Here is a 25,885-nt window from a genome sequence, read left to right as displayed (position 1 = left end):
TTATGTAAAGAAGTGTAACCAATGTGAAGTGAATAAGGCTAATCGCCTTAGACAAAGTGGTTTATTTCATCCTTTAGAGATACCAAAAGCCACATGGCAAATTATTTGAATGGATTTTATTGTTGGGGTACCTTGAACGAATCGGGGACATGATGCTATTTGGATAGTGTCACCAGTCCGGACATTTCCCAGTATGAAAGGGGTATGGTGGACTCAAGGATGTCTAAATATTTGGAAAGTACAAGGTTTGGGAAATGAAAGATTATCTAGTACCAAAGATCTAGCGCTTGAAACTTGGTCTATGCGCTTGAGATGGTTTCTTGGACACAAAAATGGGCATTGGAGCTCAGTGTCAAGTGGAAAGCATGTATGGCAAGCTCCCAAGTATTTGGGAGAGATCTAGTATTGAAACATGGTTCTACATGGTGCTCACATACATTTCTAATAAAGTACATACTCCTAAAATCTAGGAGGGTTATTATTTTTGGACAACACCGCATGGAAGCCAAGAAAATGGGGGGACTTGCTGAAGCACCGTTGACAAAATATTTACGAGTTGAGATATTTTTAGAGATGAAGTTTATGGGTGGGAACCATCTCTTAAATTGGGACATGTTGCACGACCGTGGATCAAATTGAAACAAGTGGCCTCACACTTGTCACATCAGCTCTCCACTTATCGTTATAGCTTTTACTTGCCATTCTAGCTCATGAGAGCCCCAAATCTATAAATTGGAGCCCTCTCTCTTCATTTGAACAGGCTGTATTGCTGCAAACTACCCTCTATCATATTGGAAACTCTTCTTTATTCTTGGTGGTTCTTTACTCCAAGGTTATGGCTCTCTAACATCGCTACAGGCTGCCCTAATGCTGGTTTCTCTCTTTCTCTTCTTTGCAAGGTTGCCCATGAAGGATACCAACTGTTGGAGACTGTTATGAAGGCTTCCGTTCTGAAGAAATCTTGAAGGCAAGGGTATTTGATCATTATATTATGATTTTCAGCCATTGGGCATTTGTCTTTTTAATGGTTATCTATGGACAACCATTGGGCACTTGCTACAGCAATTGGACATGTATTTGAGCCATTGGGCACTTGATATTGCCATGGGGTATTGTATCTCAGCCATATGGGTACATGGATAGCTTTATTGGCTTATGATTTAGTCATATGGATGGCTATGTGGACTGTTGGATAAGCTACGTTGGCTGATATCCACATGGAATATACCTATTCTTGGCATTTTCATGGGCCTTTTTTATGACAGTTCGTGCATATGAATTATTCATGGTTGTATGTGGATAAATCTAGAGCGTGTGCTCCCCCAAAGCTTGCACATATATTTTTCTCCTTGGGTAATAAAATACTCCTTGGAAGGGGGGGGGGGTGGCCCATTCCGGCCTCTATATAAAAGGTGATCTTGTCCAGAAGCTCTCTCTCTTGTCTTGTTTATGCTTCCGCCTGTGCGTTCTCCAACAAGATGATCCTATGGGGGTATAAACATTTGCTATTAGTGCAGTTAAACATTGTGAGCCTATCCACTTATGGAAGCAGACATGTATCTTGAGCAGCATGAGTAGAAGCATGTTTGGCTTATGGATATATGAGTTCATGGAATCTATTTTGGGAGCACGGACTTCAGTTTTGTATCTGGACGTGTTTATTGTTATTTGGGTAATTCTATCAAAATATCTTCCGAACTCATAACAAACTTGACAAACAAGAGATAAGTACTTTTCCATTATTGTTTGTTTTGTGTTTAGCAAATATTTATTTTGGATAAGTGCTTACCCTTGTATGTGTATACAAGGAGAAGGGTGAATTGTTTACCTTGAGTTGTTTCGGGAAAACATTGTCAATGGTTGAAAATCCGAGTATTATGCTATACATGATTATCATATGGATTTATGGCTCCCTTCACTGGGACGTATTGGATCCATGGAGTGCACAACAAATCATGTATTGAGGATGTTTCTGTGGAGTTCTATTGGCAGCCAAAATGCCTGCAAAACTATTGGTGGCCGAAATGCCTATAAACTATGTGTAGCAAAAATGTTTATAGAGCACTAGGACTATGCTTGTGAGTGATTCTTATCTTGTGTTACACACTTGCGTCCACCTTTTCTTCAAGGTGTGTGGTCAGAGTACCAACACGGAGTGTAAGTAGTAGAGTGAACTTGAGTCTACCTTTGCTCCAAATGTGTGATTAGAGAACCAACACGAAGTGTAAGTGGTAGAGTGAACTTGAGCTCACCTTTGCTCCAAGGTGTGTGGTCAAAGAACCAACACGGAGTGTAAGTGGGAGAGTGAACTTGATCGCACCCTTGCTCCAAGGTGTGTGGTCAGAGTACTAGCACGGAGTGTAATTGGTAGAGTGGATTTGAGCCCACCTCTCCTCCAAGGTGTTAAAGAGATGGCGGAGAAGAGGGAGAGCTTGAGTTCCTTGCCAGCAAATGCACACACACAAGAGAGATCAAGACTCCAGAGAGGTGGATGGCTGAATTTTCTTCTATCTTCTTCTCTTCTCTACAGCCATAAACTAAAAAGATAAGAGTATATACACTAAGGGAAAGTACTCTCCTACTATAACATACAATGGTCGGTCCATAGTATGAACCCGACTATATAAGCTGGCGCTATAACTATGCCATAACTCTAGTACTTCAAAGTGGTTGTCACACAGTTTGTCATCCACTGGCAGCATATCAATTATAATCTCACCAACCATGCCAGTGGCATAAGTGTGGAAGCTATCACCCATGTGGGTCATCAATGTTCGCAGCACTAGTTGAGCTCAATATCTCAACATTCCCCCTCGAGCTCAAGTCCACACGCTGCACTCCAAGTAATCTCCTAAACCTATGGAGCTTCTCTGTGCCAAGTGCCTTTGTGAATATGTCAACCACTTGATCCTCTGTGCTGACATATACCATATCTACATCACCTGTTAGAACCTTCTCTCTCACAAAGTGATAATGAACCTCAATGTGCTTTCATCTGCATGATATACTGGGTTAATGGCTAGCTGCATGCTACTCATGTTGTCACAGTAAATGGCAACAACCCTATCCGCGGCTCACCCATATTACCAAGTAGCTTTTGAAACCAAGCTACCTCACAAGTTGCCATAGCAGCACCCCTGTACTCTGCCTCTGTACTTGACAAGGCAACGGTCGGCTATTTAACTCACATCAACACTCCCAAAAGAAAACCTAAAGTTACTGGTAGATCTCCTGTCTGAGACACTACCAACCCAATCTGTACCCATGTAGTTGTATCTTTGTACCAACCTCATGAAAAGTCTATAACCAACTGTGGACTTTATGTACCTGAGAACCCGTCTAGCCACATCCAAGTGTGGCTTCTTAGGAGCCTGCAACATAGCTCAAGTCTGGCCTGGTAATGGTCATGTAGATCAAGCTATCCACTATGCGCCTATATATAGTAGGATCCTCCAAAAGCTCACCTATATCTTCTTTCGGTTGACCATCTGATTTTGGATGATATGAAGAAGACATGCTTAAATTGGTTTCTAATCTAGCAAATTATCTTGCCAGAATCTTGCAGTGAATTTTGCATCCTAATCATTGACTATTTCTTCAGGCAATCCATAAAGCCTGTATAACTGATCTACAAATAAAGTAGCCAATTCATATCTACAAATAAAGTAGCCAATTCATATCTACACATCACTGACGTACTCATCCATCTTTGGCCCCTAGCTCGGATGGAGCTAGGAGGCTCAGGCCACAAAGACCAGGACGGGGAGGTGGTGTCCTCCAATTGGGAGGTGCTGCTTTTTGTGTTACTTCATGTATCTGTTGCAATACCCCTCTCCCCCCTCCTACAAATATCTTCATTGTGATCGATGGAGTTCAAAGTATGCCTACTCCCATGCTCGGACAGAGTGGAGACACATGGAGGACAGCATCCGCACCCACTTGGCGCGCCTTCGCCCTAGGACCGACTATGACTATTCCCCGTCCAAACCCACACCCAAGACTCTTGAGTGGAGGGCAGTTCCGCTAGTTTCGCCTCCCACAAAGATTGATATGCGGATAGCCTCATGGAACATTCAGGGTTTGGGGGGGGCCTCAGTGCTTTCAAAGGCGAGGTGTCCTTTAGAGGAGAGCTCCATATAGCTACAGTTGGGGGACCCATCGACGTTCTCTTTCTACAGGAGCACCATTTTTCCAAGGGGGGTACCCGCTGTTGTGGGAAGATTTTACCTGGCAAGAGTCACACTTTTTGGTCTCCCTCTTTTGGCCTCTTCGGGATGCAAGGGGGGCATTTGTATCTCTATCAGTGAGCAGCTCCTGCCGGCAGTGGCTGACTCAGGTGTCATAGTCACTCGGTGTGCTCAATGGGTTACCATTAGAATTGGAGAGGACTGTGTGGGCTTCCTCAATGTTTATGCCCCAAACGTCGCAGCAGCTAGAGCCACCTTTTGGAGTACAATCCGTTAGTCCCTTCCTCAAGCTAACTTCTGGTGCATGGGTGGAGACTTCAACATGATTGAGTCAGTAGAGGATAGACTCGGAGGAGGCACGGCTACAGTCTTAGCCACAGAGTACTCTGCTTGGGAGGAGTTGATCCTGGCACTCACACCGGACCCTTGGCACTTGCTAGAGTTTGGGTGCATCCCTGGGAGCCCTCACAAGAGGACAGATGGTATTCATAGATTGCATGGCCAGGATGGAGCTATCGTCTCTAACCCCCCCCCCCTCCCCCCCCCCATGTGAGAGCCATTGCTATGGACTTTTTGAGATCCCTCCTCGAAGGTGCCCCATTATCCGCATAGGTGGTGGACGCGCGAGAGCGAGTCTGGCAGCACACGAGAGAGGTGGTTTCCCCCCGCTCTCCAGACCTTCTTATTGACCCCCTCTGTCAGCCCTTACTAGGGGAAAATGCCTAGGGGCAGACGGACTTCCAGTTTGCTTCTTCCTTCGACGTTGGGATCTCATGGAAGGTGGCCTTCAAGCAAACTTCAATGAGATTACAGCTACCATGCCAGAGAGGCTCTCAAAGGGTTTGATTCATTTGATTCCTAAGGAGGGTGGTGACAGATTGGAGATCCGGCAGTGGAGACCCATCACCCTCCTTGGGACCACCTACAAGATTTTGGCCAAGGCCATCAGCTAGAGACTTCAGCCTTTCCTCCCCAACTTGATCCATGACACTCAGACAGGTTTTGTTTAGGATCGGAGCATTTTGGACAATATCTTAACTTCTTGGGAGGCCCCAGCTTCGGCTAGGATACGGCAACAGGACTTCATTGTTCTCCTGCTAGATTTTGAGAAAGCTTATGATAGAGTTGACAAGAGCTTTCTGGAGGGCACGATATGCTGGATGGGATTCCCTGCGGAGTGGATCCATGGAAGGCCAGCCCGGGCCAAGGTGGCCTAGAGAGTGACCTTTCTACTGCGACGCACCGGGGGCTTACGCATTATCGACCCCGCCATTCAGAGCCGCACCCTGCTGGGCAAGTTGATTGTTAGAGGACTTCTTCCAAGTGGTGAGCCTTGGAAGGACTTCCTCTTGGCCTGGATTTCAGCCTGTACTCTGAGCCTGGGGGGCCTCTGGCCTCAAAGACCAGATGGATTTTCACACAGATGCGGGCTTGCGGCTTTATCCCTGCCTTCGAGGACAGATTTGCAGCCAACCTACTTCGTGCCTGGGATCACCTCAGGCCGGCCCTTTAGCTATCATTGTCGGTAGCCTCGGAGGAGCGTCTTTGGCAGCCCATGATCTGGAACCCCCTAATCTGTTTACCGAATGGCCACATATTGGGGACCCGACCTCATGTATCATGGGGAGCGATGAGCATAGGGCTTGCCAAGTCCCTTGGAGATTCTGGTTGGCACATGGTTGGCCATTGGCGGTCGACTAGCAGCTTGTCTAAGGTGCGGCCATCTTTAGGAGTTCCAACGACATTGTCTTTGGGATTGCCCGAAGGCTCAACAAGTTTGGCAGTGAATTTTCTGCATTTTCATGATGGACAAGACCTCGACCCGTATCATTTCATGGGGCACTGTTGCTTGGGCCACAGAGGCTGAGGCATCATGGCTTCTGAGGAGGAAGGTGGGGGGCTAGCCCTTCAAGTCTCTCACCTTCCCATCTCGGCAATTCTAGTCCCAGCCCCATCTCTATTGATCACTGGACTCCGGGTCGTGCGAGAGATGGGAGATTTGTAGCAGCATTGCAGCCTCGCACATCTGGAGAGCTCGATGCAACGAAGCCATCAAGGGTACCCACACTCCACTTGCGGAGTCCATCAGGAGCATTTGGCTAGACATCATTCATACCCTCCGCGGATAGTGGGGGAAGTTGCAAGGTGGCTGCGACCGCATGCAAAAGCAAAGGGAAGCTTTCTTGAGGCTTTGGCGGCCGGGCCCTTTTGTCACAGCTAGAGGTGGTGATCCCACTTGGCATTACAGTTCACCTATGTGGTTATCCCTCCCCCCCATATGAGATAGCCTTCTCCTCATAGAGCGGCCGGACGGAGGAGGCGTGCATCTTTCTCCACCTTTACTCAAGGATTTGTGAACAGTCCATCAGAAGCCACCTTGTATGTAAAGAAAGAAGAGAAAGATCTGCTGGTCATCAGTCTTTATGTAGATGATCTCTTGCTCATGGGATCAAATGATGACAAAATTACAGCTTTTAAAGAGATACTGCAACAGACATTTGACATGTCTGATTTGGGGCTTGTACACTACTATTTGGGCATACAGTTTGTGCAGGATAACAGAGGCATTGGGTTGTTGCAATCTCGGTATGTTGCTAAACTTCTGGAGAATTTTAAATTTCAGGATTGCAATCCTATTAGCACTCCTATGGAGCCAGGGATGAAACTGTCACTACAAGATGACAGTATTTCCTTTGATGCCACTACATATGCTCAGGCTGTTGGGTGTCTTATTTACTTGTGTACTACATGGCCAGACATTCAGTATGCAGTCTCTCAGTTGAGCAGATTCATGCACAGCCCGCGGTTGTCACATTGGCAAGCTGTGAAGCGTGTATTCCGGTATTTGCAGGGTACCGGATTGCTTCATCCTGAGGGGAGTGACATGCAGTTATACGCTTACAGTGATTCAGATTGGGCTGGTGATTTTGATACCAGACATTCCACTAGTGGAAATTGTTTCTTTCTTGGCTCTTCATGCATTTCTTGGCTAAGCAAGAAACAGACCACAGTGGCCACTTCGTCTTGTGAGGCAGAGTACAGAGCAGCATACACTACTACTGTTGAGTGTGTTTGGCTGCGTCGTCTCATGACTGATATGGATATTTCAGTGGAGGAGCCTACACCTATCTATACTGATAGTCAAAGTGCCATTGCTGTGGCCAGGAATCCTGTGTTTCATGCTCGCACGAAACACATTGAGATTCACTATCATTTTGTTTCGGGAGAGACTCCAGGCAGGAGATATCAGTCTGATCTACTGTCCTACAGATCAGAATGTGGCAGAGATCTTCACCAAGGCATTACCACGTCCGAAATTCGAAGCATTCCGCACTGCTTTGAATTTGTTTCCTTTTGGTGGATGATGTACAGTGATCACATATCACTCCAGGGGGGTTTGTTGGGTTTTATGCTGTGTATGCACCCAGAGGAGTGCTAGTGATCATCAGTAGATTACTGGGGCACTTTTTACTTCAGTTAGTGGAGGTTTTTTCCCCAGTTTAGTTTAGTTACACTTATAAACAGTTTATAAGTGTTTTGGTCCACCCAGCACATTTTATGGCTGGACATGTGAACACATCCTTTTAGGTCACTTTATTATGTGGCTATTGTACTTCACATCATTATCTGAATACACAAAAGAGTCGTGTTCTCTCTCTCTGCTTCCCACGCTTGTGTTTGCTGTACCTCCAAACCCTAACCCTAACCCTAACAGCCCAAGGCCTTCACCTGGGCACCCTTTTGACATGTATGTGCACACCTGTTTGGGATTGACAGGTGGTCTACATGTGTTTTGCAAGTGGTAAGTGTCCTCAAAAAACCCAATTTACAGCTTTATGATTTCACATACTGCAAGTCCATAAGTGAACCGGAGTTATTCACATTGGGCAAGACCAATTTAATACACGTGGCGGCCAATAGATGGGCACTCGACAAGATTTGGGCCAATTGCTTGTAGGCGCGTCCTTCTGGACCAAAAAAGCACACAATTAAGCTATTTTCAGCGGGGAGACTCTATTAGTGGAGGGAACTCCAGTGGATAGGCGCTTGCTTTTTTGTGCATAGGAGGAGCTGGTTGACCAATTCTACAACTTCCTATAGCCATCTACCAGTACCTACCGTGACGGAATTCAACTAGGGGTGTGGCCAAGGTTGGTCGACTTCATCTGGTGGCTGTTTTTGATGCTGGCCGACTGTTTACAGCCCTAAGAAGCTGCTGGTCAGGGCATCCGGAGGTAGGGGAGTGCTGGCCGATTTGTGGCAAGGACATCCTCTATTGATCGGAGACCATCTGGCTTGTGAACTGCTACTGGTTGATTTCCCTTGTGGCTTCTGAGAGCTGGTCGACTTGCTCTGTGAGCCAAACAGAAGGAAGATGAAGATGCAGCAGGGCTGTCTTGGGCTGATGTGGGAGTGCTCTGGGATGTCCATGGTTGTCCTACATGTGCTTAATGCTGGGAATGCTCTCTGGTGCTGAAGATTGACATCGAAATTCAGCATATGTTTTGTTTTTTTTTCATATTGTATTGGAAGAAATAGGTGCTAGCCAGTGATAAACTTGTCAAATCACCTCAGGAGGAGGCGGCACAGCCTGTAGGGAAGAAACATAGTAGTTTTCTCATCTTTTTGAAAAGTGGAGGCCAAATTCTACTTGGTTGATTGATTGAATTCAGAATTTGCTTAGCAATTGTGTGATACACATACTTGAGGAGGTTGCTATATGATTGGTTGGAGCAATTATACATTATGGAGCTGATTAAACAGGCTATCTATAGTGATTAGTGAAATAGAGGGTGATTAATCAGCTAATTACTCTCTCAACTTAAATAATTCGTCTAATTCCTTTTACATGGAGTTAGTAGACATCAATGATAAGCTAATGAATGCATGGTCTCTCAATTTGGACAAGAATCAAAGGAATTAGAGAACTTTTACTATTGGTTTTTCTCAAAACAGAGAAGGGGATTTGATATTTTTAGTATGTACGCACCCTGGTTGGTGTTTATATGCAACATTGAGCTTGTTTAGGTGTCAATGCAAGTTATCCACACATTTGGCTGGCTGTACTAAATTACAGAAAATCTCAGCCATACTTCATGGGTTTCCTTGAGATGGAATAGACACAGGTCGTGCCAAGCTTCAACACAACTTCATGGGATGCAAAACAATTGGTCTAAGTGCTGTTTTGGCCTGTTTGGAGCTGCTGAATTGCACAATCGTGTGGACAGCCGTGAAACTAAGGAACAGTTGGTGACTGTTAAGCCCAGGTTGGTGACCAAGGGCTTGGTTTCATTGCACAACAGTTGGTGTCTGCTTTGGCCCTGGTTGGTGACCGAGGGTTGGCTTTATTTGGACATCAGTTGGTGACTTTGGTTGGTGACCGAGGATTTGTTTTCTCTATTGGGCAGTTGGTGGCTACCTTGCTCTGGTTGGTGACCGAGAGCTTGTATTGCTTTGTTTTACACAGATTTAGATAAATCTAGTGTCATCAGAGGAGTGGAACTCTTGGGCACCCGCATCTTGTACAAGAGATTACTCTGTTGGTAATAAAGATACCTCAGGGTGGGGCTGGCCCAACTTCAGCCCCTAGTGTTGTGTCATGTGCAAGATTATCAAATGTGGTTTCAGGATGTATATGTACATGATGTATGTGACAGATGTGTTGATTCATGCTTATGTTGAGATGTATGTTGAATGTATGCTGTGATTCAGGCCACTGGTTTTCTGTATTACACGTGCCAGCCTGTGACACATACTAAAGTTCCTCAGAAACAGTCAAAGAAAAGTGAGAAAGTCTGCAAATCACACAGAAACACACACACATTGAAGTCCTTGAGAAGCGTAAGAGTCAAGTCCCCACACAGGAACACAAATGATTGGATGCACCAAGCCTTCTTTATCTTTCCAAAAGTGCTAAAATAACTGATCTGAATGCCAATGTCCTGGGTTACTCCATTGTAAGTCCTTGAGAAGCGTAAGAGTCAGGTAAGTCAAATGATTGGATGCACCAAGCCTTCTTTATCTTTCCAAAAGTGCTAAAATAACTGATCTTAATGCCAATGTTCTGGGTCACTCCATTCGGAAAAAGTTACCTGCAAATGCTCACTAACTGAGCTCCCTGCAGGGATTTTGAAGCGTTGACAACCCTGTCTTCCCTTTCCAGGCATAGTGAAGGATGGTGCTTTCAACCTGAGAATACGTGCCTACCTGCATCCTTTTTGCCAGTAAAATGGAATTATGGATCTCCCTAGGGTTTTGATGTGCTCCAGGCAACACATTCTCCCATGAAAAAAGGCTCCCAACTGCAGCTGATCGCCTTTTTCTTGGGTAAAGTGCTTCTCGGAGCACTTTCTCCTGTTCTTTCCTTCCCAGTGTTCTTTTGATCAGCCTTTCTTGTTTCAGATTAACATGATTATCAAGTTATTTTCATTCAAGATTTCTCTTGTAACTCTCAATTTTTAGAAATCAATAGAAAGAAAGCAGTGGTAATTTAGCCTCATCTTTACTAGTCATTTTGTAGATAGCCAAATTTTAATTGTGTTTTTGGATGTGGGCAGGTACAATATTCCTGAGCTTTCCAAGAAATTCAAGGTCTATGCTATGGATCTCCTAGGATTTGGATGGAGTGACAAGGCATTAATTGACTATGATCCCTCTCTTTGGAAAGATCAAGTGGCAGACTTTATCAAAGACGTTGTTCAGGATAAGGCTGTGTTGGTGGGAAATAGGTAAAAAAGTGATTCTTGTTTGCAAATCTTGCATGTGATCCAATGCATGTATAGCACAAGGAGCTAGAAGTTAATTTGACGATAAACTCACAGCAAGTCATCAAAGTCTGAGAACGCTTACTGTACATTGTTGAGGGTCATACCAATGTCACGTAACCTAATATATGGACAAAACTTGTTCTTTTAATAAAAAAATCTTTATTAAGGGAAAAGATGTATGGCATCTGCCAGAGTTGGCGGTCCCCTTACAACCACCTCTTCTCTAGATCGGACTGCCTGGCCCAGATCTCAACTTAGCCAGGTTGGATCACGTCAACATTGACAGGTGGGCATGCAACTAGGAAGGCTATGTTGGCATCTTACGAGGCACCACCTTCTCTGACCACGCTCCCACATTGGACGCCCGGGGTCACTGGTATATATAATAGTTGGGTGGTTAAACATGGTATGCCAAGCTAGATCTGTGTTAGCTATTCTCGAGTTCTTCTTCTTCTCTCTCACGTTTTTTGCATGAGGCTCGAATCAGAGATCTAGAGCTTCCTGCATGGAAGCCTGGCATGAGCTATTGCTACCTCCTCATCTGAAAGTCCATAATGTATTCCATGTAAGCCTTTTGAAAGCGTGCGTACCTAGTCTTGACATTATCCTAGATGATGAGCAAATTGTTATGCCATCCCATAGGACTTTGGAAATTCAACCAAACAAAATCCTTAGTTCTAGAGAAAGGACACTCAGAAAGATTTACCAGCAGAAAATGCTACCTAGGAAGATGAATCTATGTTGTATTAAGATTTTCCCTACCTATTTTCGAGATGAGGAAATCTCAATTTCTTTAAGGGAGGAAGGATGTAAAATTCTGTCGTTTTTCTCCTTGGCTTCTCGAGTCCCGCACCCCCCCCCACATGTTAATCGTCTCCTTCTCAATAGCATGCCTAGATTCCCACCTCGTCGTTTCCTCTCCCACATGCTGCACAGACTTGCCGCCTTGTCTGCCTTCTCCTCTCCACAAGCCAGCCATGTGCTGCGCAGACTTGCCTGCCTTCTCCTCTCCACAAGCCAGCCATGTCGCCTCCTCTCCCGTTTGCCTTCTCTCCCACCGGCCAACCCATGTTGCCGTGTACTTTCCTCCTCGTCTTCTCCCACCGGCTAGCGATGTCTTGATTTCTTCTCTCTCTCCCTCACTCACACATCCTCAAGCCCCCCCTCCTATAAAACAACCCTTGCCTCTCAGCAGTGAATTCCCGCCCCCCTTCTACGGCTTCCGTAACCCTCTCTCTCTCTCTCTCTCTCTCTCTCGCTTCCTCATAGCTCTCTTCCCTCCTCAGTTCGTTCTCTCTCCCTCTCCCTCACCTGCCTTCTCTACCCCCCCTTGCAACAGCTCTCCCCGTTCCACTCTTCCTCGTGCCTCCCCCCTTTCATCAACCCCTACTCTCTCACCCTATTCTCTCACTCCCTTGCTACCTCTCCAACCACTCCCTCACTACCTACACTCCCTCTCTCTTGCCTCTCCTTTCATGTGCTCTCTCCCCCTCTCCCTTACTCACCCTCATGGCAACCCTCCTCCCCCTCTCCCTCACTAAAACCGGTCTATGGACACATAAAGCGGTAATTCATTCACAAATAACCTGGACTTACTCAGACACACAATCACAGAATCCTCGCTCCCTCGCTCAACAACACATTGGCCCTGAAGTCCGGCGCTCCTTGCGGTATTTCTTTATTGTTAAAAAGTTGGAAAAATACAAAGCATGAGTGCAACAGAGCACTCTACTTGCACCAGCTGAGTTTTACAAATTCTGGGAGAAATTTGCCAGCATAACTGCACTAAAACTGTTCCATAACATCTCAGAATGAGTCCCAATTGACAGGCTCACTTTCATAGGCATCAGACTACCCAATGGAGTCCAAAACATCACAATTCAGCTTGCTGTAATTTTCTGCACAGACCTGTTTTCAGCTCTGTTTTCAGCCCAAATTAACCCTTGTACTGTCCTGGAAGACTTTAGCAAAGTCCTACTGCATTCTGGCATCAACCGGGCAACATAACAGCCCAAAAACAGCACCTAAACAATGCTGAAACAGCGTTGTATTGAAGAGGTTATTACCCGCTTCCGTCCCTGCTTTGGTGTAGGAACTAACTACACCGGTTCCTGTTCAAGGAGGCAACTAGCCTCTGCATATAAGCATGAAATTCACACAGCTGTACCTGATTTTATCTGATGAGAGCATTACCATAGTCTGCAAGAGAGAGAGAGAGAGAGAGAGAGAGAGAGAGAGAGAGGCTGTGGGGAGCAAGCTCAACCCTCAGTACATGAGTTGCAGGGCAAGGGAGTGCACCACAATAGCTCTTAACCTGCAACAATCCACCATAATGGCTGCAAATGAGCCTCATTCAGCCCAAAATCCCACGCTTCCCTCTTCCCAGTGTGGAAAATGCACATAAATTTGACACTTGGCACATTTTTAAGCCTTTTCCACATGCAATCTTCCAAGCTAAAAATCTCCTGACTAGTTCACATTCTCACAACGGTCCTTTTTCAGCTTTTGGTCCCCTTGACATTCTGCACAAACTGACGCGAACACTTTTCAATTCCGACACTGCCCAAAATAGCAGTTCCCTAGATTTTAGGGATGATGTCATCTGCATTCCTTCTGGTCTCCTGACCATCTTTGACCACTATGGTCACTTTAGAATTTGCTTAGAATTCAAGATACATTCACATTTCGGTGGCGGCCACTTACTAGTGTAAACCGGCCTATGCCCTCATTCAGTGGCCATGTCCTGGACACTGTCATTCATCTTTCAGTGCAGTTCTCAGGCTTAGCCAACCACTGGTCCAAAGTCCCACTGGCTGACCCATTCTGACATTGCAATGGCCCGAGCCCTTCCAAGAGATCTCGGGGGAAAACAGCAGCAACCAAAGAGAAAGAAAAGAAAAATATATATTTATAAAGAAATGTAAATAAAGAAAACAACTGCAAAAAGTTTCACCTCCTGGTGACATACCCCCCTCTTGAAAGAAGCAAGCGACCTCGATTGCAAGTCCACATGCAAACGGATGACACAGGACGATCACAAGATTCCGCAGGTGATTAGTGTCATCGCATGTATCTCCTGCCAACGGATGACACGGGGCGATGATAGGGATTCCGCACTACCATTTGTGCCATCACAGGTTCAAGCCTTTCAAATACATGTTTCCGGATGCAACACAGGGCGATAGCATATATCTTATACTATTAGTGTCACAACATGTAAATCATTCATTTGAAGCGTAACAGATAGAACTTCAAAGCACTGAAAGTTCATTCATTGATTAAGTCACTGACAACAAATGTCAAAACTGTACATTGCCAAACATATAATACAAATGTACAGGTCATTCAGAATTCAGGTTCAAAAAGCAGAAATAACTGGGACAGACTCTCCTTTCAGCTTCACATCCAGAACATGAGTCTTGTCCCTATGTACAATTGTGATTTTCCTGTTGAAAGCATCCAACACTGCATGTTTCCTATGACACCATGGAATTCCCAATAGGACATCACATCCTTCCAAGGGCATGATAAGAAACTCCTCTGTGTCGACATAACTCTGTATATGCATGCGAAGTTTGCCAAGTATAGGAGTGACAGGAACTGAATGCCCAAGGCATGCCAAATCAGCCTGTCCAACTGGTCCCATCTCTTCAGCACGAATTCCCAACTTGGCTGCCAATGCTGGTGAAATAAAGTTGGCTCGAGCACCAGGGTCAAAGAAAATCAGCACTGTAGCATCTCTGATTTTACCCCATGCTCTGCACAATTCTGTCGCATCATCACATGGCTGGTCACCAACCATGTCAGGTATCAATCCTGCACTTGGCATTGTCTTCTTCTTGGGTGGCCCTTGTTTATCCTCCGCCTCTTTTGCTGGCTGTTGTGGACATTTTGCAGCCATATGCCCTTTTTGTTCACAGATGAAACATTTCCCAGCTTGCATCAATGCCTTTCTCTCTTCAAATGACTTGCCATATAGTGGCCTCTTCTGTCCTTTGTCTTGAGGTTCCTTCTTCACTGTGCTCTTAAAGCCACGTGAACCTCCCTGTAGCAATGCATTAGCCATGTTTGCATTCTCAATGAGCTGAGTTATATTAGAAACATTGGTCTTAATGCAATAATCCCTGATTTCTTTGGGCAAACCACAGCAATACTTCTCTATTTGCTCTGACAATGGCACTGTCCTGTAGGAAGTTACTGGCAAGAGTGTATCCCAAAACTTCTTATTATACTCTTCCAAATTTACACAATTAGCTGCATCAAGTTTGTGCCATGCTGTCATAACATCCACTTCAAAAGTATTTGTAAGCCAGGCAAAAGAGAACTGCTGCTTAAACTGAACCCATGTAGCAGGTGCTTGTCCTTGCATCAGCAGTGAGGTCCACCACTGCAATGCATTACCTTTTAAGAAAGTAGCAGCCTTCCGCACCTTAGAAGACTCTGTAAAGTTACCCCCAGTGTATGCTGCATCAAACTGCTGAATAAAAGTCAGCGCTTTCAATTTGTCTTGGATCCCACTGAAAGTCTCAAACTTTACTACTTGACCTCCTTCTTTGTAATCCTTTTGCACCTTTTCTGCATCAGTCCTTATTGCTCTTTGTCCACTAGGTTGAGAAAATTCAGCCACACTGAGACAGGTGCTGCGGGTCCCAAGGCTGGACTAAAATAAGTTTGAAATCCGGGCTGCACACCTATATTGGCATAAAGAGGGTTCACAGCTTCCATAGGCATCATTCCTGGTGACCCTCTTGACATCAGTCCTGGCAAAACTGTGGGCGGCCTAGCCATGGCCTGGAAAACAGACCCACCACCAAAATAGCTAGGCTGGGAAGCAAGGAATGGAGGAATGGTCGGCATGACCCTTTGCACATTACTGCCCTGGCCATTAAATGCCTGTACCTGTGCCTGGGTAACATGTTGCACTGGATCAGCTAGTGTCACAGGTGCCTGCTCAACATGCTTTACCCTCATTTGCAACTGTTCTTGTGCCCTCTCTACTGCATGCTGGGATGCTTCAACGTGGGAATCCCCTGTACGTGACTGCAAAAATTTCTTCATTCTGGGATTCTTAACTAGCTGCTGAAAGGTTCCAAGCATGCTAAGAAGCTGTGCCTGAAACAAATCCTCCTGTTCCTGTTCTTCCTCTAACAAGGCTGGCTGTACTACTGGCTCCGTCCGAGCAGAGGCTAACACCTGGGCACCTGTCACCTCTATACGCTGTCTGCGAGTAGAAGAGGAACTCTCTTCGGCAGGGAGCTTGCCTTTCCCTTTGTCTATCATAGTGTCAACTGAAAGTTTAAGGGAACCTGTATCCAAAGAAAGAGACCGTACTCTCTCACCTGTAATCAGTTGTACCTCACTATGTGTGTCTCCTGTTCACCCAATCCAATCCGTGTCCGGGCTCTTGCAGAAAAGAGGACCCTGTCCCGGCAACGGAACCATAAAACCGGTCTATGGACACACATAAAGCGGTAATTCATTCACAAATAACCTGGACTTACTCAGACACACAATCACAGAATCCTCGCTCCCTCGCTCAACAACACATTGGCCCTGAAGTCCGGCGCCCCTTGCGGTATTTCTTTATTGTTAAAAAGTTGGAAAAATACAAAGCACGAGTGCAACAGAGCACTCTACTTGCACCAGCTGAGTTTTACAAATTCTGGGAGAAATTTGCCAGCATAACTGCACTAAAACTGTTCCATAACATCTCAGAATGAGTCCCAACTGACAGGCTCACTTTCATAGGCATCAGACTACCCAATGGAGTCCAAAACATCACAATTCAGCTTGCTGTAATTTTCTGCACAGACCTGTTTTCAACTCTGTTTTCAGCCCAAATTAACCCTTGTACTGTCTTGGAAGACTTTAGCAAAGTCCTACTGCATTCTGGCATCAACCGGGCAACATAACAGCCCAAAAACAGCACCTAAACAATGCTGAAACAGCGTTGTATTGAAGAGATTATTACCCTCTTCCGTCCCTGCTTTGGTGTAGGAACTAACTACACCGGTTCCTGTTCAAGGAGGCAACTAGCCTCTGCATATAAGCATGAAATTCACACAGCTGTACCTGATTTTATCTGATGAGAGCATTACCATAGTCTGCAAGAGAGAGAGAGAGAGAGAGAGAGAGAGAGAGAGAAAGAGGCTGTGGGGAGCAAGCTCAACCCTCAGTACATGAGTTGCAGGGCAAGGGAGTGCACCACAATAGCTCTTAACCTGCAACAATCCACCATAATGGCTGCAAATGAGCCTCATTCAGCCCAAAATCCCACGCTTCCCTCTTCCCAGTGTGGAAAATGCACATAAATTTGACACTTGGCACATTTTTAAGCCTTTTCCACATGCAATCTTCCAAGCTAAAAATCTCCTGACTAGTTCACATTCTCACAACGGTCCTTTTTCAGCTTTTGGTCCCCTTGACATTCTGCACAAACTGACGCGAACACTTTTCAATTCCGACACTGCCCAAAATAGCAGTTCCCTAGATTTTAGGGATGATGTCATCTGCATTCCTTCTGGTCTCCTGACCATCTTTGACCACTATGGTCACTTTAGAATTTGCTTAGAATTCAAGATACATTCACATTTCGGTGGCGGCCACTTACTAGTGTAAACCGGCCTATGCCCTCATTCAGTGGCCATGTCCTGGACACTGTCATTCATCTTTCAGTGCAGTTCTCAGGCTTAGCCAACCACTGGTCCAAAGTCCCACTGGCTGACCCATTCTGACATTGCAATGGCCCGAGCCCTTCCAAGAGATCTCGGGGGAAAACAACAGCAACCAAAGAGAAAGAAAAGAAAAATATATATTTATAAAGAAATGTAAATAAAGAAAACAACTGCAAAAAGTTTCACCTCCTGGTGACACTCACTACCTACACTCTCCCTCACTACCTACACTCCCTCTCTCTTGCCTCTCCTTTCATGTGCTCTCTCCCCCTCTCCCGCACTCACCCTCATGGCAACCCTCCTCCCCCCCTTTCATGCTCTCTCTCTCTCTCTCTCTCTCACCCTCATGGCAACCCTCCTCCCATGATTATTACCATATCCCCTCCTTTGAGTTCATCTATATCTATTACTATCACCATTAATATACCCTAAGAGCTTGTAAGCTCAAGTTTAGTACACCGCAAAGTGGATTGAGAACCCTGTTAATTGAAGTGGATTTGAGGAGAATATGAGTGCATAACTAAGGAAGGTGAGAGCTATGGTGGATGAAAGATGGAAGAGGTGAGAGCTATGGTGGATGAAAGATGGAAGAAGACATACTCAGAGCATGATGTTGAGACTAATGAAGATAAACAAGATATGGATTAGGGCTAATCACATGCTCACGTTTTTTTGCATTAAGAGAATGAGTTTGTTACATCCATTTATAGCTCTCATAGAGCTCTCATCCACATGCTCCATGCACCCTTGTGCCATCCATTTGTTCATAAATGCCCACATGCCTTATGCACCCTTGCACTTTCTATGTACCTTATGCACCCTTGCACTTTCTATGTACCTATTTTTTTTTACCATTGACTCTCTTTTACATTCATCCATTCACATCCTCTAATAACCTTAGCCTTCATCCATTCTAATTTCATGACATCCTAATCTCCATCTACCTTGCTCACACATACATGTGCCCCATACATGACACGACGAGCACCATATTTTAACACTCCCCCTTGGTGCCCAAATGGGTGTCATCCCAAGAAGGTAATGTGACATACATAGACATGACATTCCTCCCCCCCCCCCCCCCCCCCCCCCTTCCCCCCCTTAATGGAGACACGTATAAACATCACTTAGTCCACATCATCGGTGGCTGGAGGTGATTACATCATCATGAACATACATCGGCATAACTGTCCATTTTCAACTTGTCTCACTCACACTGAGCTCAGAGGTTGGCATAACATACATGACATAGACATCATCATAGGACATAAAACATCATCACATCCAATGGACACATCTTCACCGAGGGTTTCCCAATCCCAAGGTTGATATCAACATAAGACATGACATGAAACATCATCACACCTAGAAGAGGTATTCTTTTGGAGCATCCTCATGAGTTGCTTCCACCGTCAAGTTGCTCTGTTGCTTCTCCTTTGACGAGTAGTTCTTCTCAAGGTGGCCTACCTTTCCACATGCATCACATACAAGCTTGGGCTTGTTTCGATGACGACATTGGGCCACTACATGCCCCATCCTTCCACAATGGTTACATTTGATATTGGATTTGTTAAAGAATGCAGTCTCCGTGCTGTTTGTTGTGTATCTTTTAGTTTCTTGTCTTCTTCAAACAAAGATGATTCAACACTTTCAAGAGTATGATTTGGAAAATTAGTAAAGAGTTATTACCATGGAAGAAAACTCATAAGGCATGCTCTTGATTAAGACCACAGTTGCATCTTTCTCATCCACGAGTGCCTTGATACCTGCAAGTTGCATCATAATGTTCTTCATCTTTCCTACTTGTTCCATAAATGAGTCTTTGAACTCCATATCAAGTCCATAGAATTGTATTTTCAGATTTATTTCTGAATTTTTTGTCCTAGCTCCAAATAACTTCTCTAGCTCATTTGGCATGCTCTTTGTTACTGATGTGGTGAATATTATCCCCAAGACTTAACCCAATGATGGCCATGGATTTTCTATCCTTTTTTATCAACGCTTTGACTTCATCATTACTCCCTTCATCAAGGTCATCTCCATTTACTACCCCCCCAAAGTTCCTTTTACATAAGTAGATACATGACTTTTGTTTGCCATGTATGGAATTCTTCACCACTAAATTTGTCCGCTAGGATTTGAGTAGCCATGACTCAATGAGGAAGGTCTTACTGAGATTTTAACTAAATCTCAAGAGTGTCTATTACAATGATTTGACAAATTTAGCTTCAATTTGGGTACTAAACACGGTTGAGATCACTAATCACTCACTAATCTCAAGAAAAACAAGGTTGAGATCACTAATCACTCACTAATCAATTGAGGTAGTTGTGCTCACATTTGAGCTTAATGCTTTGAGAGAGTGAAATAGCAATGAGTGAAGATAATCTTAAGCTACTGATACTTGGGATTAATCAACTTTTAATCAAGGATTAGTGATCTTAACAAAACCTTAATGAGAAGGGAGGCGTAGGCCTGGATCTCAACTTCTGCTACACCATTTGCATATTTGACACCACCAGCGTTTTCGGCATGCTCGGAAACCCTAGGCACCGATGGAATCGATAAATCTCTGCTCAACGGCCATAAATTTGCGATTTTTCCCAAAATAATTGGCACCGACGCAGCTTGATTTACGCGCGATTCAGCCCGAACTACTTCCATTCCTCCGGGTCACGGTTTGTGCCCTGGAGTGTTGAACACCCCTGTAGAAGATTGTGAGCAATGGCATGGTGTGTAGGCAATGCCAAGCTTTCAATTAGTTGGCTATTTTCAGTCAAGTGAAAAAAGGAGGATAAGGTTGCTAATAACTATGATTAGTACTAATGATGGTAATAATACTAGCTAATGCTTAGTGTTAGGAGTGAAAATGAAGTGCCTTGGCTCTGATACCATGTTAATTGAAGTGGATTTGAGGAGAGTATGAGTGTATAACTAAGGAAGATGAGAGCTATGGTGGATGAAAGATGGAAGAAGACATAGAGCATGATGTTGAGACTAATGAAGATAAACAAGATATAGATTAGGGCTAATCACATACTCGCGTTTTTTTGCATTAAGAGAATGAGTTTGTTACATCCATTTATAGCTCTCATCCACATGCTCCATGCACCCTTGTGCCATCCATGTGTTCATAAATGCCCACATGCCTTGTGCACCCTTGCACTTTCCATGTGCCTACTTTTTGACCATTGACTCTCTTTTACATTCATCTATTCACATCCTCTAATAACCTTAGCCTTCATCCATTCTAATTTCATGACATCCTAAGCTCCATCTACCTTGCTCCCACATACATGTGCCCCATACATGACATGATGGGCAGTACTAACCATACCATTATGATCTTCCCTTCTCTTCCAATTGCACCACATTATTATCTTGCTATCTAGGCATGCTTCCCAAATCTAATACTTCCAAAGTTTCATCCTAGCCCAATCACATTAAACTATAGTCTTGCTATGTACATGCTCTGTTTTAGTAAATAAGTGGTTAGTCAAGCATTGGCAGTATACGCAAAGAGGAGTAAGTCACTTTTTGGCAAGCAAAGGCTCAAACGCGATAGGAGAGAATGGCTTGTGGAGGACGTGCGGGACGTGGAGGACGTGGGTGTCCAAGGGTAGCTAACCGTGATGAGGTTACAACAAAACCTCAAATAACGGTAGCTGCAAATGTTTCCCAAGGAAGTGGAGGATCAGCTCACCTCCCCGTAATCACAATTATTGGGCCTCCACCTCATCGTGTAAGTGGGACCAAACCCTAGAAGTTTTTCATTAAGAACAAAGATTATCTTAGCTAGGAAATTTGTTGACTAAATAAAGAGGAAATAGAAAAGGTTATTTTTCTTATGTGAGAATGTTTGTTGCATGTATTGTTGCGTGAAATACGGATGCAAGATTACGACAAGGTCGGTCATATATACTAAAATTGTTGTAAAATAAACCAAGGAACGTGTTCTCTTGAGGATAACTATTCTGAAGTGATCAGTCTAGGGCAACTGGGTATTCCCCCACCCCAGGCAACCAACTCTTGAGTATTTATTGAGTTGGGGCAACTGCCTATGATGGTTAACCCACCACATGGCAGGGCGAGGGTTCCTTTGGGATTGCAAACTCGAGCTTGATAGGTTTCGTGTTAGTGCATGTGAGTGAGGAGACATTTCACCTTACTAATATGTGATAATTTATCGCCACAACGGTTGCAATGCCTAGATTATATATAACTCGGTGCGTCGAGGGATGCTTTTCCATATTGTATTGTAATTCAAGTTTATGATTATGAATGTATTGTTTTTTAAATGACTTGTTAGCATTAAGGGATAAAAGAACTAGTGAAGGGAATTAAATTAAGGAACCTTGTTGTGTGATGCATCTGTACCAACAATGTGCTTAGTAATGAAAAAATCTCATAGATGACCATATCTTGAATTTGGAAAGTGGGCGGTAGGGTGGACCCGATTAGTCAGGTACTTTCCAAGCAATATATAGGTAAATATTAGGTAAGACCCTCAAAACCATGAATGCATTCGTATATCGGATCGTTGAGGATTGGCTCCCGGTTAGACAATCTTCATAGAAAGCTTGGGGTGTTACTTACGAGTGAAATCTCTCCCTACCTCGAGAGAAGGAAGGGTACGGGAGGTAACTTACATGCCAAAATGATCAACAAACATTGCATATTACGCTTACCCGGACTGGGAGGCAAGATATCCAGAGAAGGTCCTTCAAGAATAGGTAATGTTTATAACAACCCTATTTTCTTCCCATCGTGAGGAGCTTGACAAACCAAACAGTGTTGCACATGAGTGAACACGCCTCGCCTCATTCTGGGCCGATAAAATTGTCGTTCTAACTTCTCCAAAGTTGAGTATTGAAACAATTCCAAGAAACTCTTCTCCACGATGTCCATGATGCCGTTATTGGTGGTCATAGGGGCATGAACAGAGAAGGTCCTTCAAGAACAGGTAATGTTTATAACAACCCTATTTTCTTCCCATCGTGAGGAGCTTGACAAACCAAACAGTGTTGCACATGAGCGAACACGCCTCGCCTCATTCTGGGCTGATAAAATTGTCGTTCTAACTTCTCCAAAGTCGAGTTCATGCCCCTATCACTGCCATCATGGACATCGTGGAGAAGAGTTGCTTGGAATTGTTTCAATACTCAAAGGCGACCTTTGTAGAAAAGCCAACAAACGCGTATCAAAAAGTGCCATGGTCCTATGGCATTCAATGCCTATTTCCACTGAGTACCCAATTCCACGGAATCCACATACTTATGCTTCATCTCATCTAGTCTTGTACGAGCAAGATCCATCCGTGTGGATTGGATGTGGGACGCGGTTCCTTGCCTGCTCAAGGCGTCAGCCACTGGGTTGGCCTTGCCCAAAAGATACTCGATTATTCCACCAAATGGTTGAAAAATCTGGCTCTAGCGGTATGGATGGTCACTCCAATTCGCGCTTGGCATTGTCTGAAGCCAACGCAAAGCCTAGTGATCTCAAAGTCGCGCCCATAAAGAAAAGGCTTCGAATGCTTTAGGGCCTGTATCACCACAGGTTGTTCCTGGTCATAGACCGAGCAGTTCTTTTCTGGAGGGATCATGTAAGTAAGTGGGTACCCATTCTGTTGCAAGACCGCTCCCATAGCGATATTACTCGCATTGGTGAGATTATGTAAGTGACTGGGTGTCCATTCTATTGCAAGACCGCTCCAATATAGCGATGTTACTTGCATTGGCGATCACCTGGAATGGGTCATCCCAGGAGACTTATGCTAAACAAGGAGCCTCAGATAATGCAACCTTAAGGTCCTTGAAAGCTTGTAATCCATGAGGAGTCATGTGAATCCGTTGACTCCGATCCGAGTCTTGACATCTTTAAGCAGATCAATGAGAGAGAACTTTCGATGTGCGTAGAATATGTCTGGTAAATGCCCAGAAACTGCTTATGACATTCGGTTGTTTGTGGAATCTCCCAATTGAGGATTTCTGCCACTGCCACTGCCACCTTTGCAGGGTCTAATCGGATGCCTTCGGCACTGATTATATTTCCAAGGTAGTGAACCTCTTATAGATCAAACTTTGATTTTTTCTCATTGACATAAATCTCATTGCTTTCCAGCAATTTCATCACTTTTTCTACATTAATGTCATGCTACTCTTCTGTAGCTGAAAAAATCAGTTTGTCATTCAAAAAGATGAATACACACTTGCCCCATTGAAGTCCCTGAAAACCCGCATCATCATGTAGCTGGGGTGTTTATTAGACTGAAGGGCATGACCACGAACTCGTAGTGGGCCCGCTCAGTTCAGAATGCGGTTTTGGGGATGTCCACGTCCACAATTTGTACCTGATGTTACCCACTTTTGAGGTCAATCTTCAAAAACACCTTGCTTGTTAATAACATTGGTCTATTCCTCCTCAAATTTCTCTTTCCCTTGTGTGTCACAATGTCCCCCCCACTTAGATTCGGCAACTTTTACCACCACCTGCTCCATTTCTTTGATTTCTTCCGACTGCTTTTCCGTAAAGACATTGAGATCTTCCTGAACTGTGAATTTTGCATTACTACTCTATCAAACACAATCTTTTTGAAAGATTGTGTATGTTTCATTTTAGTTCCACCGAGAAGGTGCTTAGTCTGTCATTTTGCTCTTGCAATGACATGTTCGTGTTCATGTAATGTGGGGGGGGAGAGAGAGAGAGAGAGAGGAGGGACTAACGGTAATGACTGGTGTGTGTTGAAGTGTTGGTGGTTTCACTGTGCTGAACACTGCTGCAAGTTATCCTGAGCTTGTGTCTGGAGTTGCCCTTTTGAATGCCTCGGGCCAATTTGATAGCCCTGAGAGCCAGAAAAAGGAGGTTTTAGAAGAAACAGCAGTGCAAAGGCTGATTTGGAATCCTTTAAGGAATTGGGTGCGGAAGCTTGCAATCAATTTTGCATTTTGGCAAGCCAAGCAACCTGCGCGTATTCGATCGGTTCTAAATAATGTAAGCACCTTGAAAAAGCATCTCCTTTGTACTGGGGACTGGTCTGAAGAAAGATGTTCTTTCTTACACCCAAGGAAACTGATATGTCTTGCTATTTCACAGGTTTATGTTGATAAAACAAATGTAGATGATTATCTTGTAGACTCCATAGTCCATCCAACAAAAGATGCCAATGCAGGAGAGGTTTACTACAGGTGAATAAATGTTTTCATGCATGTATGCATTCATGCGTACATAGGCATGTATTTATCTTGCTCAAGTGGTTAGCTCATCTCTCACCCTACCCATAAGACAATCTAGAAACCCTGACACACCTATGAAAAAATAATGATAATGTGCAGGTGTGTGTGGTTATATGCATGATGTATGCATGTTACAGTTGTGAATCATAATCCACTAAAGTGGTTAATTGATCCTTTAATGTTGTTTGTCAGGCTCATAACCGGATACCTCTTTCAGCCGTCGGATCTTACTTTGGATAGACTTCTTGCAAAGCTTTCATGTCCTCTCTTACTGTTATGGGGAGACTTGGACCCTTGGATGGGAGCATCAAAAGTGGATAAAATCAAAAGTTTATACCCCCAATCATCAGTTGTCAGGTTGCAAGCAGGACACTGTCCTCATGATGAAGCCCCGGAGCTTGTGAATGATGCCTTGATTAAGTGGATATCATCCCTCAACAATTCAATTACCTCAATCCCGTAAATCCCATAATTGTTTAAATATTGTTCACAAGAGTACCTCCTGCATAGTATCATTCCTAACATTTGTCACATTCGCACGATAATAAGTCTATGCATATTCTTTGGTCACAGAGATGGATGATTGGATATCAAAAAAAATGTCACTATTTGTATGCTATAAATGTCAATTTTGGATTTGGTGTAGATATGTTTTGATTAGCATTTATTCCCAACTTGTTCTAGGTTATGAATAAAGTTCAATTTCATAAGACGAACAGTAATTTGCATGGATTACCAAAGTGTTAAAAGCTTCATTTTGGAGGTTTTTTGTGAGAGATCAGGTTTAAATAACAGAAGTATCTCTAATCCTTCTGAAATTCTAGAGGCAATTCAATCATAATTAATAACTAATCATTTGGATAACGAAGAGTTTACTCTAGGGAAATTGCAACAAATTGCCAAGTTAGTAAAATAGCCAAATTCAAGGACAATTGACAATGCTTGGAGAGGAAATCTTTATAGAATTCAGGAAAGCGTGAGTTCTCAATTATTAACGATTAAGAAATGTTTCCAATTAACAAAGA

General features: G+C 44.1%; 1 protein-coding gene across 1 annotated transcript in view; it reads left to right on the top strand.

Moving 5' to 3' along the window:
* The window catches only part of LOC147640858 (alpha/beta-Hydrolases superfamily protein), a 45,267-nt gene extending 19,757 nt beyond the window's left edge, over positions 1 to 25,510 (top strand). Inside the window, exons 4-7 of the mRNA XM_086816106.1 lie at positions 10,745 to 10,915; positions 24,375 to 24,618; positions 24,721 to 24,812; positions 25,053 to 25,510. Of these exons, the coding sequence (XP_086672232.1) occupies positions 10,745 to 10,915; positions 24,375 to 24,618; positions 24,721 to 24,812; positions 25,053 to 25,323 (778 nt within the window). The 3' untranslated portion in view covers positions 25,324 to 25,510. The remainder of the gene's footprint in view (positions 1 to 10,744; positions 10,916 to 24,374; positions 24,619 to 24,720; positions 24,813 to 25,052) is intronic.
* The last annotated feature ends 375 nt before the right edge of the window (positions 25,511 to 25,885 follow it).

Source organism: Cibotium barometz, chromosome 2, assembly GCF_041138505.1.
Source record: "Cibotium barometz isolate CiBa-2024 chromosome 2, ASM4113850v1, whole genome shotgun sequence".
In the NCBI taxonomy this organism is placed as follows: domain Eukaryota; kingdom Viridiplantae; phylum Streptophyta; class Polypodiopsida; order Cyatheales; family Cibotiaceae; genus Cibotium; species Cibotium barometz.
Note: the sequence above shows the minus strand (reverse complement) of the source record. Positions and strands in the feature narration are given on the sequence as shown.